This window comes from Zingiber officinale, unplaced genomic scaffold (assembly GCF_018446385.1).
Source record: "Zingiber officinale cultivar Zhangliang unplaced genomic scaffold, Zo_v1.1 ctg61, whole genome shotgun sequence".
NCBI classification, from domain to species: Eukaryota; Viridiplantae; Streptophyta; class Magnoliopsida; order Zingiberales; family Zingiberaceae; genus Zingiber; species Zingiber officinale.
Window position 1 is genome coordinate 67,944 of NW_024589959.1, and position 18,716 is coordinate 86,659.

At 38.6% G+C, this 18,716-nt stretch overlaps 1 protein-coding gene across 1 annotated transcript; it reads left to right on the forward strand.

Moving 5' to 3' along the window:
- Window positions 1–247: 247 nt before the first annotated feature.
- LOC122037536 (conserved oligomeric Golgi complex subunit 5-like) lies at window positions 248–5,024 on the forward strand. The gene is made up of 3 exons (XM_042597044.1): window positions 248–1,409; window positions 2,494–2,967; window positions 3,868–5,024. The coding sequence occupies exons 1-3, from the start codon at window positions 330–332 to the stop codon at window positions 4,783–4,785; spliced, it is 2,472 nt and encodes an 823-aa protein (XP_042452978.1). The 5' UTR covers window positions 248–329; the 3' UTR covers window positions 4,786–5,024.
- Window positions 5,025–18,716: the final 13,692 nt, after the last annotated feature.

Sequence of the window (18,716 nt, forward strand, 5' to 3'; positions counted from 1 at the left end):
CTGGTGCTATCATCCGGCATATATTTTTGGATTTCTTTAAATCGATTACTCGAGTACTGTACACTTTGAAGAGTGAAGATTAACCATCTGACTTGTAGATGAAGACTTCGATTTATACGTATGGCTCCCTCAATGTCACAACGTCATCAGGATGAGTTTTTAAATGAATTACCAGAGGCATGGGTCGCACAATATGGGCCGGAGCAACTAGGCCCGTGTTGAAGTCAAGGCCCAGTGCTCAGCCTACAAACGCAGGTGAAGGGGAGAAAAGCCGACGAGGGACTAGATCTTGATCTGGTGCTGCGACTGCAGGCACTGCACCTCTTGTCATGGCGTCGCCGGGCATCCTTCCGTCTTCCCCGCTCCAAAAGCTCGGGACCTTCAAGAGCCCTTCCGCCGCCGACACTGCCGCTTCCTCCGCCGACGCCTCCTCCTCACCTTCGCCCCTCGAGGCCTTCGCTTCCGATCCCATCTTCTCCGCCTTCCTCTCCCCCGAATTCGATTCTGTGCGCTTCTCTTCTCAGGCCCTAAGCTCCGGCTCCGCCGCCGCCCTCGCTGAGTCCCTCCAGGATGCCATTCGCCTCCTTCAGAGCCATCTTCGAAAGGAGGTGCTGTCCCGCCATCCTGCCCTTCTTGCGCAGCTAGCCTCTCTCCGCTCCTCTGAGTCTTCCCTCGCCGCAGTCCGCTCCGGCGTCGAGTCCCTTCAGTCCTCCCTCCGCCGTTCCCGTCTGGATCTCGCCGAGCCTCGCCAGGTGGTTCGTGCCCACACTATCCAGCTATCCAACCTCCACGCCGCTGCCGATCTCCTCGCCTCCGCTGCCAGACTCCTCCGTCTCTCGCGCAGGCTGCGAGATCTCGTCTCGTCAGGCACTCCTGACCGTCTTGACCTCTCCAAAGCCGCTGAGATGCATCACGAGATCGAGCTCCTCTACCAGGAACGCGGCCTTTCCGGTATCTCCGTCGTCGAGGACGAGATACGCTGGCTCTCGGAGATAGGGTCTCGCCTGAGGACTGAGGCTATGAAGACCATCGAGAGGGGCATGGACGAGTCCAATCAGAACGACATTTGGTGTGGCCTTCAGGTGTTCTACAACCTTGGCGAGCTTAGATCTGCTGTCGATACCATTGTCAGCAAATATAAGGGTATCGGGGTCAAAAGCGTAGGAACGGCGCTCGACATGAAGGCGATCTCAACATCATCAGCGGGTTTTGGTCCTGGCGGGGTTCAAAGGAGCGGGACACCACAGATTGGGGGAGGGAAGAGGGCTACAGATGCCCTTTGGGAAAGGATGGGGAAGTGCATGGACGAACTTCACAAGGTCGTGACTGCGGTGTGGCATCTACAGACCGTGCTCTCAAAGAAGAAGGTGCCATTTACGCAGGTCCTATTCCTCAATGAGGTCTGGCAGGTGAGTAATTTGTTTAACATATCGGACTCCTTCTACGAGACTTTGAGTAAGAAATTGGTTTTTGATTTGTTGTTTTTTTTATCTGAACTTTTGAAACCATGCAGTTATCATAATAGAGAATTTCTAGAACGTTTTCCCAGTACATTATGGTTTCTGCAAAATTCTGTCTGTAAAATAAATTCTGTTTTTTTTAGGTTTCTTTCTGCTAGCATATGCTTTTATAAACGCAAATCCATTTTCCTTGATATTCTATGTTGCTTTCTGAGTGTTTTAATTAAATTCATAATTGTTTCTAACCTACTTTCACAATTTTTTCATCAAATGGAACAGCTTAAATGGACTTTTCAATCTGTTTAACGTCTGATTCTTTGAACATAGTTGATGAAACTGTTGGCGGGAGATTGAGTTTGTGGAAAATGATTGACCTGATGAATGGTTGGAATTGGAGGGAAGGATCCTGCCTTGTGAGTTGTGAGTTCCATATCTCATTAATTTAGTTGCAAATTATGCAGAATTAGGATAGGTTAACATGCAGTTGAAGTGGGATATTGAATTTGTGGAAAATGATTGGCCTAATGGGTGTTGGGAATTGGAGAGAAGGATCCTTCCTTGCATGCTGCAACCTCCATATCTTATTAATTTAGTTGCAAATTATGTATGCAGTTGAATGGAACTTTCATCTGGTCATCTTTTAGGTATTAGAACAGCAAAGCATACCTCAGTTAATTTTGTAATGATCTTAGCTGCAGTTGCTAGAGTAGCCCTACCCTCTGTTTTGTGTGTTGTTTTTTTTGTCATCTATAATGAACTTGAAATTATGGTTTCAGAAATTATGACTATGCTATCTGTGATAAATCTGTTTTCCTTGACATATTCTGTTATCTTGGTGAATGCAGAAATTAGAATAAAGGTTGTGTTGTTATTATATCAATCAACCACAGGAATCACATTTCCTTTGTTCTTTTGAATTCTACACCATGTTATGGATTATTCTTTTTAACTTGATTTTGTTTTTGCTGATGTTTTGGTGCACTTTGTTGTTTAAAACTTTGTCTCTTATTTCACTTTGCTGAACCTGATACAGGAGGGTGATCCTCTATTAACAGAACGGGTCTGGGAAGCACTTGTGAAAACTTTTGCTAGTCAAATTAAGTCTGCTTTCACAGCATCTAGTTTTGTCAAAGAAGCATTTACACATGGGTATCCAAAGTTATTTTCTATGATTGAGAATCTTCTTGAAAGAATTTCGCGTAACACTAATGTGAAGGGGGTTCTACCTGCTCTGAATCCTGAAGGAAAGGAACAATTGGTTGCTGCCATTAACATATTTCAAACAGCATTTCTTGCTTTATGCCTAAGTCGTCTTTCAGATAATGTAAATAGCATATTTGCAGTGTCTAATCGCGGAAGCATTCCATCAAAAGAGCAGATCTCTAGAATTATATTGCGTATCCAAGAAGAGATTGAAGTTGTGAGAATGCACGGGCACCTTATCCTCCTTGTTTTGCATGAGGTTGGCAAAGTTCTTCTCTTGTTAGCAGAGAGGGCTGAATACCAGGTAAATAGTCTCCAACAATAGCTACCTCACCTATTTGGGTTTTCCTATGCATTGATGCTTATGTTTAATTTCACAAGTCTTGGTTGGTTACTTGTTATGCTTCTGTTACTATATAGAATTTGTACCTTGGGATGTGCATCCAATTTTAGTCTCCAATAGATTCTAAGAACTATCTGGTTAGAGTTTTCAATTTCATTTGCATATTTGATTTGGAATATTTCCTATTATTGTTTTGGTTTCTCCTTTGTAGATATATTCTTTTGCTTTGTTCATAGGCATTGAGAATTTATGAAGGAGACATAAGAATTTGATGATTTGTATTTCTTCTGAGTCTCTTCCGGTTTTTCCTCGACTATCTTAACAGCCAATAGATCATTTGCAATTAGAAGCAGTTCCAAAAGTTGATGAAATGAAAGAAAATAGTTTGAGTTGGTACTATATTAAAAGGTGATCAATCAATTGAATTAGATTTGAAGGTTTATAGGATATAGGGAAATGAAAAGAACATTAGTTAATGCAATACAAAGTAATTTTATTGATCTGAACAATTCTAGTGATATGGCCTCGTATAAAGTTAAACTAAGGGACATGATCTATGTGATCACAAGTAGTTGGAACCTACATGACTTTCATGATTGTTTTGATGAGAACATAATTACTAGAGTAAAATTTGTTCAAAAAATTATTCTGTGGTAAAAATTGGGATTTCCTTTTATGACTTTGAGAAGCAGTTTCTAAGATTGTTTGTGTTTTTGAAAAATAAGAATTGTCTTTGAGCTTTTATGCCTTTTCTATTTCAACATTATTTTATTGTATAAGTTGGGGTATTACAATTAGCTTTCTTGTGGTTGTTTACTGATTAGACATGGTCTTTGATACTGTGTTATATTTGACTTCCAGATCTCCACTGGTCCTGAAGCTTGCCAAGTCACTGGTCCTGCCACTGCAGCCCAAATCAAGAATTTTTCTTTGTGCCTGCATTTGCAGGAGATACATGCACGTGTTTCTCACACAACTTCTTCACTTCCAGCTATAGCTTCAGATGTCCTGTCTCCTTCACTTGGCGTCATCTATGGAGTTGCGTGCGACTCAGTTACCTCCTTATTCAAAGCTATGCTTGATCAATTGGAATCCTACATACTGCAAATCCATGAGCAAGATTATGGATCTGCAGGAATTGACTCAATGTTGGATAACAATGCCACAGGTTACATGGATGGGTTACAGAAATGCTCACTCCATTTTCGAAATGAGTTCCTATCCAAGCTTCTGCTTTCTTCCGGCTCTCATTCTGAGACTATATGCACAATGCTAGCTCGTAGAATGGCTTCTCGAATTTTAATCTTCTTCATCAGACATGCTTCTCTTTTGAGACCTCTGTCCGAGTCAGGTAAGCTGAAGCTGGCAAGAGATATGGCTGAGCTGGAGCATGCTGTTGGCCAGAACTTGTTTCCCGTGGAACAACTTGGTGCACCATACCGAGCACTTCGTGCTTTCCGACCTATCATCTTTTTGGAGACAGATCAGCTTGCAGGGTCTCCATTACTCAAGGACCTGCCACCCAGTGTTATACTCCACCACCTTTACTCTAGAGCTCCTGATGAGTTGCAATCTCCATTACAAAGTAATCAGCTGACACCTAAAAAGTACTCGATATGGCTGGATTCACACGGTGAGGATCAGATTTGGAAAGGAATTAAGGCTACACTTGATGATTATGAGAGAAAGGTCAGAGCTCGAGGAGACGAGGAATTCAGTCCTGTGTATCCACTGATGCTTCAGATAGGGTCATCATTGGTCGAGAATACTTCTCAATAGTGTTATCCGATCTGTTTCAGGAGCTTCATTTGGTAGAGGCTTTAACATTTAGAAACATGTTTTTTTTAAGGTTGTCTTCCCCCTAGTTTGGAATTTATACAAAGATCTACATCATGGCAGATGAGGCAGGTGAAAATAATATGTTTATATTGAATGCCTACATCATTGTTTTGATCATTCCATGAAGTTCATTATGTACCTTGATGGTTATTTAAATCTTACATGTTTTGGCGGCGACAGGTAAGATTCTAATAGTCAATTTATTTTCACTGAACTTTAGTTTTTTTTTAAATATCTTGGCAAATATGCGGTTATTATTGTTAGAAAATTTTAAGAGCATCTTGTGTTCTTTTGCATTGCTATTCTAGATATAAGAAAATTTAGCTAGAACTCTGCCCACTTCAGAGTGTTTTTTTTTTTTGTATCAATTTTGTTGATGATTGTCATAGCTTATATACAAGATAAACACAAAGCTAAATACAACAGGGGAAAAAATTAATTAATTAAAAAAACCATCAATTATATTCCTCAAACCAATGGGATATTTAGTTTCTCTCAAGACCATCAAACTAATTTCAGATAAATTAAATGAATACTAAAAAAAATAAAAATATAAAAATAAAGAAAAATTCACAGATACTCTGATGTATCAGAATTTAAATTATATTTTTAATTTATTTAATAGACTAATCTCTGCCATTCTCATTTGCTTGACTTACATTGAACTGGTGAAGAATAGCTCCTGCATTACCATATACACTGCCAAAGAGCGTGGTAGCACTTCCATCATTAGTGTGAACCTGTCGTCTGAGAGATAAGAAATCTGATGATGACTCTGCCGTCCCTCCTACTGCATAGAAGTAATGGCTGATGATAATATGGATTCCTAGTTGACTCTAGAAATTCGATCATCGCTCATTCTGCGAGAAGCATGGTCTCACTGTATAATTTCCCCCTGCAGAATTCCAGTTCTGTTTTTGGTGTCTTTTATTATTTTCATTTCATCCAAGCAACTCAAGCTTCTCTGCTGTGTCCCTGGAGCTATGGTGTCATAATAGGACATTATTTTATCATCAAGATATTAATGATTTGAACCCAACTACGATGTATTTTTTAAATTTTTCCCTCCAAATGAAAGGTGTAATTAAAATATGCTAGGCTCTTGGGTTGGCCATCACGTGTATTCTTGATTTATATTGATGATTGATAGAAAATTTTTGTGGAACTGGGTAGGTCACATGGGATTTTTTTTTTTAAAATTTAAGGCGGATTATATATTATATTTAATATTCTTCACGTGGGGTAAATATTAGGAAAGATCAATAATTTCAAAAGGATCATGGATAACAATAATTGCTAAGTGACGAGTGATGGTCATGATAGACAGACTATTGCGATTTGGTCTCGATCTTGATAGATGATGGCGAGCAATAACGCTATTGAAAGACCATCAACTTTTTTTTTTTTTTGCATTGGTTGTGTTCTTCATCCCTTAAAAAAAAATACTCAAAATGTTGATTCACCGATCATTGTTACAATAATTTTTCATCACTTTGATTATATTGGCAATTGAACGAAGGAAAACAAAAAAAAAAAACTTGTGAAATTAATTTTGATAAATTATACGTTGTCACGGATAGCCATGGGCTAAGCATGCTTTCCAGAACGCCCTGTCGTCCTCCCTTGGATCTCTGTTATCCTCCTTCACTGACCTCTCCTCCTGCTCTTGATCACCTTCCACAATATCCTCTTCCTCGTCCGACGACGACGCCCAAGTCATCCGATAAACTTGCGACGAGCACTTATTTACAAAGACGACGCCTTCTACCAAACTCGAGCAAGCTTCATCCTCCGTGTCTCCTTCATCACGCGCCATTGTCTTGTAGACGCCGGACTCCGCGTCGCTCGCATCTTCTTCTTTCATCGAACAAGGTCGGGAAAACTCGATGTCAAAGTTGTCTCCGACTTCAGCAGCAGCAGCAGCAGGGGAGGAAGTAAAGCCCTTGTGCATGATATCCATGGCGATCGACATTAGAAGTACTGCAGTATGTGGGGAAACAGAGCACGCGCGCGCACACATATATATATATGCATATATATTATATTAATCAATTATCAATGTGCTTGTGCATGAGGATCCGTGTTAGATTTGGCTTAGGCATGAGTTTGAGATTGAAGATATCTTGTGGGGAATGAAAAAGGATGATTGTCCAGGCAACTTAATTGGTTCTAGAAGCCTTACTTTTTTGAGCAGTGCACAGCCCTTAGTTTTGAGAATGAAAAGGTCGTCATTAATTAATTAATTAATTAATTAATTAAGTGTTTTTCCAGAATGAAATGGACAGCGCATTATTAACTTGAGTTGAGGCCTGCGAATTGAATTGTTTTTGAGTTTTTTTTTTCTAGAAGGAAATGGACAGCGCATTATTAGCTAGGTAGCTAGCTGCTGTCGAAGAAATTAAATGAGAAGAATAATAGATATAGATATAATAAGCATGTTTCACAAGGAATCAATCTTCTATCGGTTGTATGGCTGCCGGGAAAGGGTATTCTATGCTTTTAGACTTGGACAAACGGTTTGGAATGAGCAATCAGCTATATCTTGCGTGCATCGCAATAAGTAGAGTTGAACAAGTTTTTTTCTCTCTCCATGTTTTAAAGCATGATAAAGATTTAATTGGGCTCGCATGATAGGGATGTCAATGGAATAGGGCAGGAATGGATTTGCCTCCTCAACACTCTTGTGCACAGTGAGACTAGTCAACAAAGCGTTAGTGACCTAAGACCGGGATGAGGATCCCTGGCTAGGCCCTCCCACGCTCAAGTTAATTCCTCTCCAAGGTGGAAGAAGAAAAAGAACAGTAACTGAAGTGAAACAGAGTTTAGATGCTGGAACTTGCGTACCTTGTCAACGGAGAGGATCCCCTTTTTATACTACCTCACGTGACCTCCGTAATCATGAAGTGGTCCCCGGTTCGTTAGGGTTTGTTAGAAGATGAAGTCATATTCTATACTTCGTGCAATAATCCTTTAAAGCATATTCCGCTTTGTCGTTTATGACTTGTAGTTATAATGGGGACACGCCATTATGCCTGAAGAAACTTCTAGAAGATATTTCCCACTAAATATCCTGTTGGGCATGTCTTGGCTGATCGTTCAAGTTGGCTGCATATGCTGTTAAGAATACCACCCCCTATTGAATATGTCCCAGCCGGTCGTTCAGACCTTGAATATGTCTTGGCCGGTCGTTCAAGCCGGTCATATATTAGAAATACCTTCTGCTGAATATGTCTCGACAGGTAATATGTTGAGAATCATATACAAGGATAAATACCCTTATGCTCGGGTGGGCTTTGCCCGACCGAGCGTATACGAGCACGTGGGTACTTGCTTGGTCTGCAGTCGACCGATAATATGCTGAAAATTATACATAAGGCTAAATGCTTTTATGCTCGGGCGAGCTTTGCCCGACCGAGCATATATGAGCACGTGGGTGCTCGTTCGACTTGCGCTCGACCGGTAATATGCTGAAAATTATACATAAAGTTAAATGCCTTTATGCTCGGGCGGGCTTTGCCTGACCGAGCATATATGAGCACGTGAGTGCTCGCTCGGCCTGTAGTCGGCTGGTAATATGTTGAAAATTATACATAAGGCTAAATGCCTTTATGCTCGGGCAGACTTTGCCCAGTCGAGCAGATATTAGCACGTGGGTGCTCACTCAGTCTGCGGTCGGTTGGTAATATGCTAAAAATTATACATAAAGCTAAATGCCTTTACGCTCGGGCGGGCTTTGCCCGACCAAGCATATATGAACACGTGAGTGTTCGCTCGGCTTGCGATCGATCGATACTAAGCTAAGAATCTTATATAAGACTAAATACTTTTATGCTCGGGCGGGTATTGCCCAGCCGAGCATATATAAGCATGCGGGCGCTCACTCGGCCTTTGGTCGGCTGGTAATATGCTAAAAATTATACATAAGGTTAAATGCCTTTATGCTCGTGCATGCCCTGCCCAACTGAGCATATATGAGCACATGAGCGCTTGATCAGCCTGCGATCGGCCGATACTATGTTGAGAACCTTATATAAGGCTAAATGTGTTTATGCTCGGGCGGGATTTGCTCGACCGAGCATATATGAGCACGTGGGTGCTCGCTCGGCCTTCGGTCGGCCGATAATATGCTAGAAATCATACATAAGTCTAAATACCTTTATACTCGGATGAGCTTTGCCCGACCGAGCATATATGAGCACGTGGGTGCTCGCTCGGCCTTCGGTCGACCGGTAATATGCTAGAAATCATACATAAGTCTAAATGACTTTATGCTCGGGCGGGCTTTGCCCGGCCGAGCATATATGAGCACGTGGGTGCTCGCTCGGTTTATGGTCGACCGGTAATATGCTGAAAATTATACATAAGGCTAAATGCCTTTACGCTCGGCGGTCTTTGCCGGACCGATCATATATGAGTACGTGAGTGTTCACTTGGCTTGCGATCGACCGATATTATGCTAAGAATCTTATATACGACTAAATACTTTTATACTCGGGCGGGCTTTGCCCGGCCAAGCATATATGAGCACGTGGGCGCTCGCTCGGCCTTTGGTCGGCCAGTAATATGCTAGAAATCATATATAAGGTTAAATGCCTTTATGCTCGGGCGGGCTTTGCCCGGTCAAGCATATATGAGCACGTAGATGCTCGCTCTGCCTTTATTCGACTGACTATCTACCTTTCCTATCTCTCTTGACCTAAACACCTCCTACACTCGCCAAGCCAATCTATCATAACCCGCATCAATATATAATACTAAAAAAATTGCTATCAACTGAAAACAAATAATAAGACAATAATAAAGCTTTAGAAAAGAAAATCTTTACCATTTCCTCTTGAACCCTAGCAAAACTCTTCAGATTAGTCGTGTGCCTATTCCTTTGAGACTTACATAATTCTCTAGCAAGGGCAGAAGAACATTTCTACACAAAGAAGTATAACAAATTAGCAATTTAACTAATTAAGAGTTGAAAACAAGAAGGATAGTATTGAAAAGGAATATCAACAAGACTAGTACTAAATATACCTTCACTTCCTTTTGGTTTCATACCCTCAACAGTTTAAGAAAATCATTTTATGAAATTGTCTTAGGCTAATTGTTCCATCTAGACTTGTTATCTTTATATTGGAGAAGTGTTTTCGCTTCACTTGACATTTGTACCCTCTCTATGCAGCATCGATAGATTTCAACAACCAACTTTTACATACATTAGGTATAATGTATACTCCTATGCACATATATAGACATATCATTACATAGTTAAAGATAGGTAGTTAAATACGTACCAAAAAATGGGGAATCAAGTAATTGGAATACATATATCAACACATACTCCCACATCTTCTCTTTATCAGGTACCTTCTTCCAAGATTGATAAACCAAGGGTACATATTTATACTTGCGACCTATTGTGCCTAAAAATTTAGATAACTTAATCACAATATTTTTTTGTTGTATCACTGGTCCAATAAGCTGCTCAAACTCATTGCAAATAATGACTTTACATTCATCCGCTCCGTGAATGTGAATATGATGTATCATGGTTGACCCTCATTTTTTTACATCATCTTTAGCTAAAATTAGAAACTATGATGTAAAATTGCATCTTGCATATGAAAAAGGATATCATATATATAGTTTTACATGGTAATTCATGTATAAATATACCTTCAGGTAGGGCTGGGTCGATACAGTATATCGATACCAAATTCCCATACTATATACCATACCAAAAAATTTGGTATAAAATAATTTATATAGATACCGTACCAAAACTTTTGTAAGATATGACAAATTAAATAATTAGTGTTATTGGAAAAATAACTTTATTAGATTTTTTGGGGAATTTTTTTTTTAAAAAAATTGAATTTAAACGGAGTCCGTATGACACATTTGTATGGAATGGATCTATCGGATTAAGAAAAACCCGTTAAGAATATTTACCAAGTGGGAGTTGATTGAAACATGAACCTAGGGTTAAATTAAATAAACCTAAGTATAAATAACCTACATCACTTTTCCTCTCTATCCGATCCTCATTCATTCTCCTCCCGATCCCGATCATCACCTCGCGCATGTGAGATGTTGCCACTACGTCGATCACCCGCGAGCTCCCCACCGACAATGGTCTTCTCTTCCAACATGCCTCACCACTGTCGAGCCCTCTTGACTACTAGACTATCCCGATTCAAGCCGCCCTCTCTTTCCTCCTCACCGTCGATCCATCACTGGCCTCTCTATGGGCTATCTAAACATCTTCGGGTACTTCAACTTATACCCAATCATCCCGGGTCTACATCTCAATGAGATGCCTGTTTAAGATGTCAAAGTATAAGGGGACGTTTGGTTTAGGGGAATAGAAGTGGGGAATGGGAATGAGAATCATTGATTATCATTGTTAATGTTTGGATTATAGGAATAGGAATACAAATAAGGGAATGAATCCTTGAAATTAGGTAATAATTCATTCCCATGTACCTCCCCTTCAATGAGCCATTATCCTATTTTCATCAATCAAAATATTCCCTTATTCCAAAAATACCTTTGATCTAAAACTAAAATTTTCTCCCTTAATATCAAATATCAAAATATATTTATTTATTTATTCTTTCATATCACTTCTCTCTCCTTGTTCTCTCTCATCATATTTTCTCTCTCATCATTTTATCACACACTTTCTCTCTCATTAATCTCTCCTATCACACTCTCTTTCATCTTTTTTCTCATTACACTTTCTCTCTCATCATACTTTCTCTCTCCTCAATATCTTCCATCACTCACTTTCCTCTTTTTTTCTCATTACACTTTTTCTCTCATCATACTTTCTCTCTCAATCTCTTCCGTCGCACTCTCTTCCTTCTTTTTTTCTCATTATACTTTCTCTCGCATCATACTTTCTCTCTCCTCAATCTCTCCCATCATACTCTCTTTTCTCTTTTTTTTCTCATTACACTTTCACTCTCATTATAATTTCTCTCTCATCATACTTTCTCTCTCCTCAATCTCTCCCATCATACTCTCTTTTCTCTCATTACACTTTCTCTCTCCTCAATCTCTCTTGTCACACTCCCTCTTTTTTTTTCCTCAACACACTTTCTCTCTCATCGTACTTTCTTCCTCATCATACTTTTCCTCTCCTCAATCTCTCCTATCACACTCACTGTTTGTTTCCTCATCACACTTTCTTTCTCACCATACTTTCTCTCTCCTCAATCTCGCTCATCACATTCTCTCTCCTCATTTTTTCTCATTACATTTCCTCTCTCTTCATCCTCTCCCATCATACTTTCTCTCACATCATATTTTCTCTCTCATCTTCTCTCATCATGCTCTCTCCTATCACACTCTCTTTTCTCATTTTCTCTCACCATACTTTCTCTCTCTTCATTCTTTCTCATCATATTTTCTCTCTCATTATTCTCTTTCATCATATTTTTTCTCTCACATTCATTTTTCTCTCACATATATTTTTTTCTCTTATTTTTCCTTAAGGGTAAAAAAGGAAATTTTGATTTATTCCGATAGAAAATATGCAACTAACCAAACATTGCTTTTAAGAGTGATATCCATGCTCATACCCATTCTCATTCCACAATACAATGATTCCCATTCCGATTCCTATTCCTAGGAAAGAACCAAACGCCCCCTAAGTTTCCATGACAAAGATGACTTGTATATCTCAAGTCAAAAAAAACTTGCACTCATGCTACCGTAAGAACTTCACAGACATATGGTTCTTTATATATATATATATATATATAAAGAGCCATATAAAGTCTTAAAGCGAGTCACTTCAATGAACTAGTTACCAGAACCAGCTTCCATGTTTAACTCTCGACATCCAATGTCTCCAGCCAATAAGAAAATAGTTGCTTGGTCGAACCAAGGAGTATAACCCATGCTAGTCTTACAGAATTGATGATGTCCGAATGCATCAATTCGATGACTAGGAAAATTTCAATATATTCATAATTACAAATGTAGAGATAATCACTAGTTGTGATCCAATAACAAATTCTCTCATGCTATGGATTATATTATGAATATTTAGTAAATAAGTTTAAGACAATTAAACATATAATTACACTCAAATAGTGAATCTATACTTATCAAATAAATAGAAAAAATTGTAAGGCGATTGTCTTAGGACATCCCTCAAATTCTAACACTGTGCACCTTATCTCTGATCATTGCCTTGGCCCATGCCATACTCCCGATCCTCCCCTTGTAGAGAGACGAGGCTTCGGTGAGGATTTAACCATGAGTGGTTGTCTGCAGCCACCAGACTCTTCTCTCCATCCATAAAAGGGTGCGATGGGCATCTCTATCAATATTTTCTTCCCATATGATTTCCAACCATAGTACTCATCTGATCTCCATATGGGATTGTAGATATGATTCGTATCATTACAATCTTGTTGAATTTCGACCAGCAAGCATTGATTTGGGGTATTTGACATAGAAGGTAGTAGCTTCACCCAACTCCGATAGTAATTCTTGGCAGCCAACATCTTCGGTTTTGGATCAACAGCGGTGCATCCAGATTTGGGTGAGTTTTAGAGATGATTTCATTTCTACATTGGTTTGGATTAGTGGTGATGGATTGTAGAAATTGATTTAAGTTGTATTGGATTAATTGATGGATTATAGATTATGTTTGGAAATATTGAAGGATTTATGATGGGATTTGATTAGTGATAGATTTGGTGAGTATGTGGATAATCCATTATTAATTGGATATATTGGATTGTTAGTTCATGTCTTTCTTGGATTAAATTGAAGTATGTGAAGGAAGAGTTTGAATCTATTTAGATTGATTAATAGTTGATACATTGATTATAGATCCTTAGTTTTTGCCTCATATCCTGTATTTATAGGATTCAAGCTGGATGTGATCTTTTGGACTAGTTGTTGAAGACGGTTGACACGATCGACAGATAAGGTGGGTATTTCTTCCTTGGTTTCTTTAGTTCTTTGAACTTAGTGCATGATTGATGGATTAGGTTGTTTTACCTTAAATATGTTCATTTTATTATCCTACTTGAGACACATCTGCTTGACCTTAGAGATGATCTGGTTATTTCATATACAGTCTTGACTTTTAGATATTTATACTCTATTGTGTATATATGTGTAAAGTATGTACGATAGGGGATACTTTGTTGATTGTGTTAACATGCCGATTATGCATATGTTGTTGGGTATACACATGTTGGGTATGAATTATAGAGTCACCTTGTTGACTGTCCATTGTATGTTGTGTATGTACACATGTCTGGTGTTTACTATTGGAGGAACTATGTTAATTGTATCTATGTTGTATGTACATGTGTCTGATGTGTACTATTAGGAAAATTATATCGATAATACCTATGTTGGTGATCATACGTGTCTGGTGTGATATTGGAGGTATGTTGATTATACCTATGGTGTAGGGTACGTATGTGTATAGTGTGTATGTGTCTGGTGTCGTTATTCATTGCATTTATTGTTTAGTAGACACCAATTGGATCTACCCATATCCATAGATATAGGTATTAGATGGATCATTGTACTAGAGGTATTTAAGATAATTGGATTGTTGTATTTATAATGATCGTATAAGTATCATGATTATTTATATCATGTTCATCATTGCAGTGTATGCTAATGACCATTGGCTCCCTTGTGGTATGAGCTAGTCGCCAGTCATCCATGTACATGTTGATGATCACTTTCTCCCCTACGGTATGAGCCAGTCATCAGACATGTTAGCACCGTACACTCGGCCATTCATGGGTTGTGGTAGCTAGAGCCATTTCACTTGTCCTGTCATACCACCCGGGCATTCAGTAGTGGAGTGATATTCGACATTGTGAGCAGTCGGAGACCCTGATGTTATGTAGTTAGATAACTACTTAACGAATTGTCCGCCTCGGTCGCTTTGTAGTGGTTGGAGTGTAGTACAATTGTCACAAACTCAAGCCTCTCGATCATACAGGGGTCGTGGTGCCTTGAGAGGTGACGGGGGTGACCATATGTCATGTATGCATATTTACATATGATGCACGGTGCATCTGTGGAGATATATCTGTATACATATCTTGTAGTTACTAGTTACATGTGATTATGATATATTACACTTGTTTGAGCTATGATTGTTGCATATGTTTGTCATGCTTCATACATGTTCATTATTATACATGTATATGCTGTCGTCTATATTGCTTAAGTGTTATGAGTAAATTTGTTGCTGATTTCTAGTGAGTTTATTGATCACTATGCCATATGTGTTGGTTACAGATTGGGTATATGTATTTATTACGTCTGTTATAATTATGTACATTGATTATGTCAATATGATCATGTTCTTATTCCCATACTGAGACTATATACTTTGATCTCCATGTTTTTATAAACCATGCACTATCTTGTCTATTACTCACTGAGTGATCCTCACTTACCACTCCTTTTGTGTATTATCTTTTTTTTCAAGTAGTAGGTAGATAATTGTGGAGTCACTTGGAGTACTTGTCTTCCGATCCCACGTCGCATCAGAAGATAGTCTTTACTTCTCTTTTGTTTTCTTACATGTTTTCCTTATGGAATTGACATTGTATTGGTGCTTAGTCATGTAGCTTCTTTATCGTTTTGGTATTCGGTTGTGTTTAAGTTGTGCTGACACACATTGTATCTTTTTGATTTGTGTGACTTTCCTATGTTTTCCCCTGTGTTTTTGGTATAGTCGTGTGGGCTGTTTATTATACAACTGCATGGTTATGGTCTTTCTGTTTCAACCGTGTGAGCTGTGTATATAACTGTATGGTTGTGTATGTTCCAACAGTGTGGGTTGTTGATAGCTTGTGAGTAGCCTTGTGGTATTGTATACATATTTCATTTGTCACTGTTATATGGGAGATATTATCCGTTTGTCGGGAAATGACTCCTCTGGGGCATGACAACTTCAGTATACCAAATTTTTGGTATGATATGAGTTTCATACCAAAAATTTTGGTATACTGAAATTTTGTACGATATGTTGTAGCAAGAAAAACTATGTTGTAACAATTACTAGTTAGTAGCTGCTACAATGGAGAAAATTAAGTTGAAGTAACTATGGGTTAGTAGCCGCAACAATGTATTTAGTGAGTAAATTTTGAGAGGTCATAATTTTTGACTTAGATAGTAGGTTAGGGAAGCTCTACCTATGTATGTCTAGGAAGATATGACTTTGACCTGGTGCATTTGGCTTAGTGGAACTAATTAAAGCTACCCCTTACTAATCCTAGCCAGTTAGACCAAAGTTTTGTACTAAGTTAAGTTGATAGGACTATTTTAAAAATTTCGAATGCGTGGTTACTTTAATGATGTCCAGGTGACTCACCATAACTTAGAAGTTTATCCAAAAAATGTCTGTTTGTTGAACCCAAAGTTAAACTTGAATCTAACACAAGTTAAACCAAACCCTAAAATTCAATTTAACTCATCTTACAAAATTATAAGATTCCCTTGATTGAAAATGTAGATCGAGTGAGATGAAAATTAAACTAAATTAAATTAAATCAAAATTAAAATAAAAATCAAAATAAATTTAAATTTAAATTTAAATCAAAATTAAATTTAAATTAAATTTTAAATAAAAATTAAATTAAAAGCAAAATCATAACTAAAACTTAAAATTAAAATAAATAAAGTTAAGTTAATGTTAAATTAAAATAACTAGAATTTAAAAAGGTTTTGAAAGTAATTGAATTAAACCATTTAAGCTTTAAAACTAAGCTAACTAAACATTAATTTAATTTAACTTAACAAAGACTTAACTTTAATAAATCTATCCTTAATTGGTAATTTAGGATAATCTTGAGTGAAAGATAAATAATACCTTAATTCAACCGAATTAAAACATAAACCAATCAATATTACCAACCTAATTAAATAATACCTTAACTTGAAACTAACCTAACTCAAACCCAATCAAATTACCAATCTCAATTAAAACATAAACTAATTATATACACTTATTTTGAACTTAACTTTAAATTAATGTTAAAAAACTAGGGAATGATAGACTAGGACTTTTGTTATCAAATAAATTTTTAAGTGATTTGTAAATTTTAGAAAAATTATTTACTTATATTTTCTAAATATTTCTCATTTCTCTAGTGTTGCAAAACTATTTTTGGCCTTAGTCTAGATCGAACTCATAGAAAGCATAATCTTATAGATCTGGAGAACGAGCATCTCACAAACACACTATATCTACTTTGATTGTGTATTCAAAAATATAGAATGACGTGAGATGCGTAGATCTTTTGCCTGAACTTTAGATACTTATATCATTGCATCAAAACAAGTATGGGCTATAAATACAATAATACATTGATCAAGTTAAACAATCCTTCTTAATAAATAATAAGCTGAATTAAATTTTACTTAACTTGACTAACTAAGCGAACACTACTATCTTCTCGTAGATAGTTAGTAACTAACGGTTAGACATGCATTAAGAATGTTAACAATTGAATGATTATTTTTAAATAAAGATCTCAGATTCAGGAGGAGGATCTAATCATTAATCAAAATTTTAAAATATATTTACGTAATGTTTTGAAAAAGCTTAACTCCAAAGAAACATCTTAGAAGATTATTTTGAATCCTTACTTTTAAAATTACTTTGAGATTTTTTTTTAAAAAAATTACTTTGAAGATTTTTTTTTCAAATTGTTTTGAAAATCTTTCTTAGAATTTTTTTTATTTTACTTGGACAATTTTTCTTAGAAAATTTTTTCATTGAAATTACTTTAGAAATCTTTAAATTATTTTGAAAATATTTCTGATCCTGTCCGAATCAGAAGTCAAAGGACGCTGGGGACGTGGCGCTCCCTGCTGGATCCTCGAGTGCTCCGGCGAACCTGCAACAAAACCGAGCCGGGAGGGGTGTCCCGGCGACGGCCCTCCGACGCTCAAGTAAGGCGAGGAATAACAAAGAGGTGGCTTCAGAGATTCAAAACCAGCGTACCTCCGGTGAAGAAATGGATGCCTTATATAGACCTCTCGAAGGAGCCTGGGCGCGCCAATCAAAGCAATCACCTGCTTTCGACCATGCCCAGGTATGAGTTTGTCAGAAGGGCATCCATAAGGCCATACCGCTACTGTATCAACCTCTCCATGATGTGACGGCGAGATCCTCCATCGTGCAATCTTGTGTACGACATAATCATCAGACATGCCTTTGCTGACATCCCATATCCCGAGCCGAACGAATAGGCCGCTCGGCTAATCTTTGTATCCTTGCCCTTATCCTGGCCGAACGGACCACCCGCTCGGCCCTTCGGTCCCAGCCGGGCAGACACCCGCTCGGCCACGCTCGGACCTGCTCAACTGCTCGGCGTGGCCATTACCCGCTTAGTCAACCCTCCATCTGTCCTCAAGCTGGGACCCTTCAGGAAGTGGGTCCCCCATTCTTACCGCCGGATCACTTGCCTTCCCTTCAAGTCTAGTCGAAGGAGGCAGTGAGTCCGACTGACTGGACTATGTGTCCGAGCGGGCGGTCGTCACCTTACCGTTGCTTATAATATCCCTTGAGCCGTTCGGCCCTTATGCCAAATTCAGCCGCTCGGCTCTTCGTTTTGGATGTCTTGTCGCTCAACGTGGATGTTTGCTTGTCTAAATCTTCTCAAAAATCACGCAAATCCTTTTCCTTAAGTCGAAGCATGCGCGGTATGGGCGCATTAATTGCGCCTGGTGACAGAGCGCCACGTGGCTCTTCTTGCGTGGCGGTGATGATCCGTACGATGGGACGCCGATTACTTTGAAATGGACGGTTAGATGATGACCTCGTCTCTCGTGACCTGCATCCGACGGACGAGGCCGACCAGCCTCGTTCGCATAAA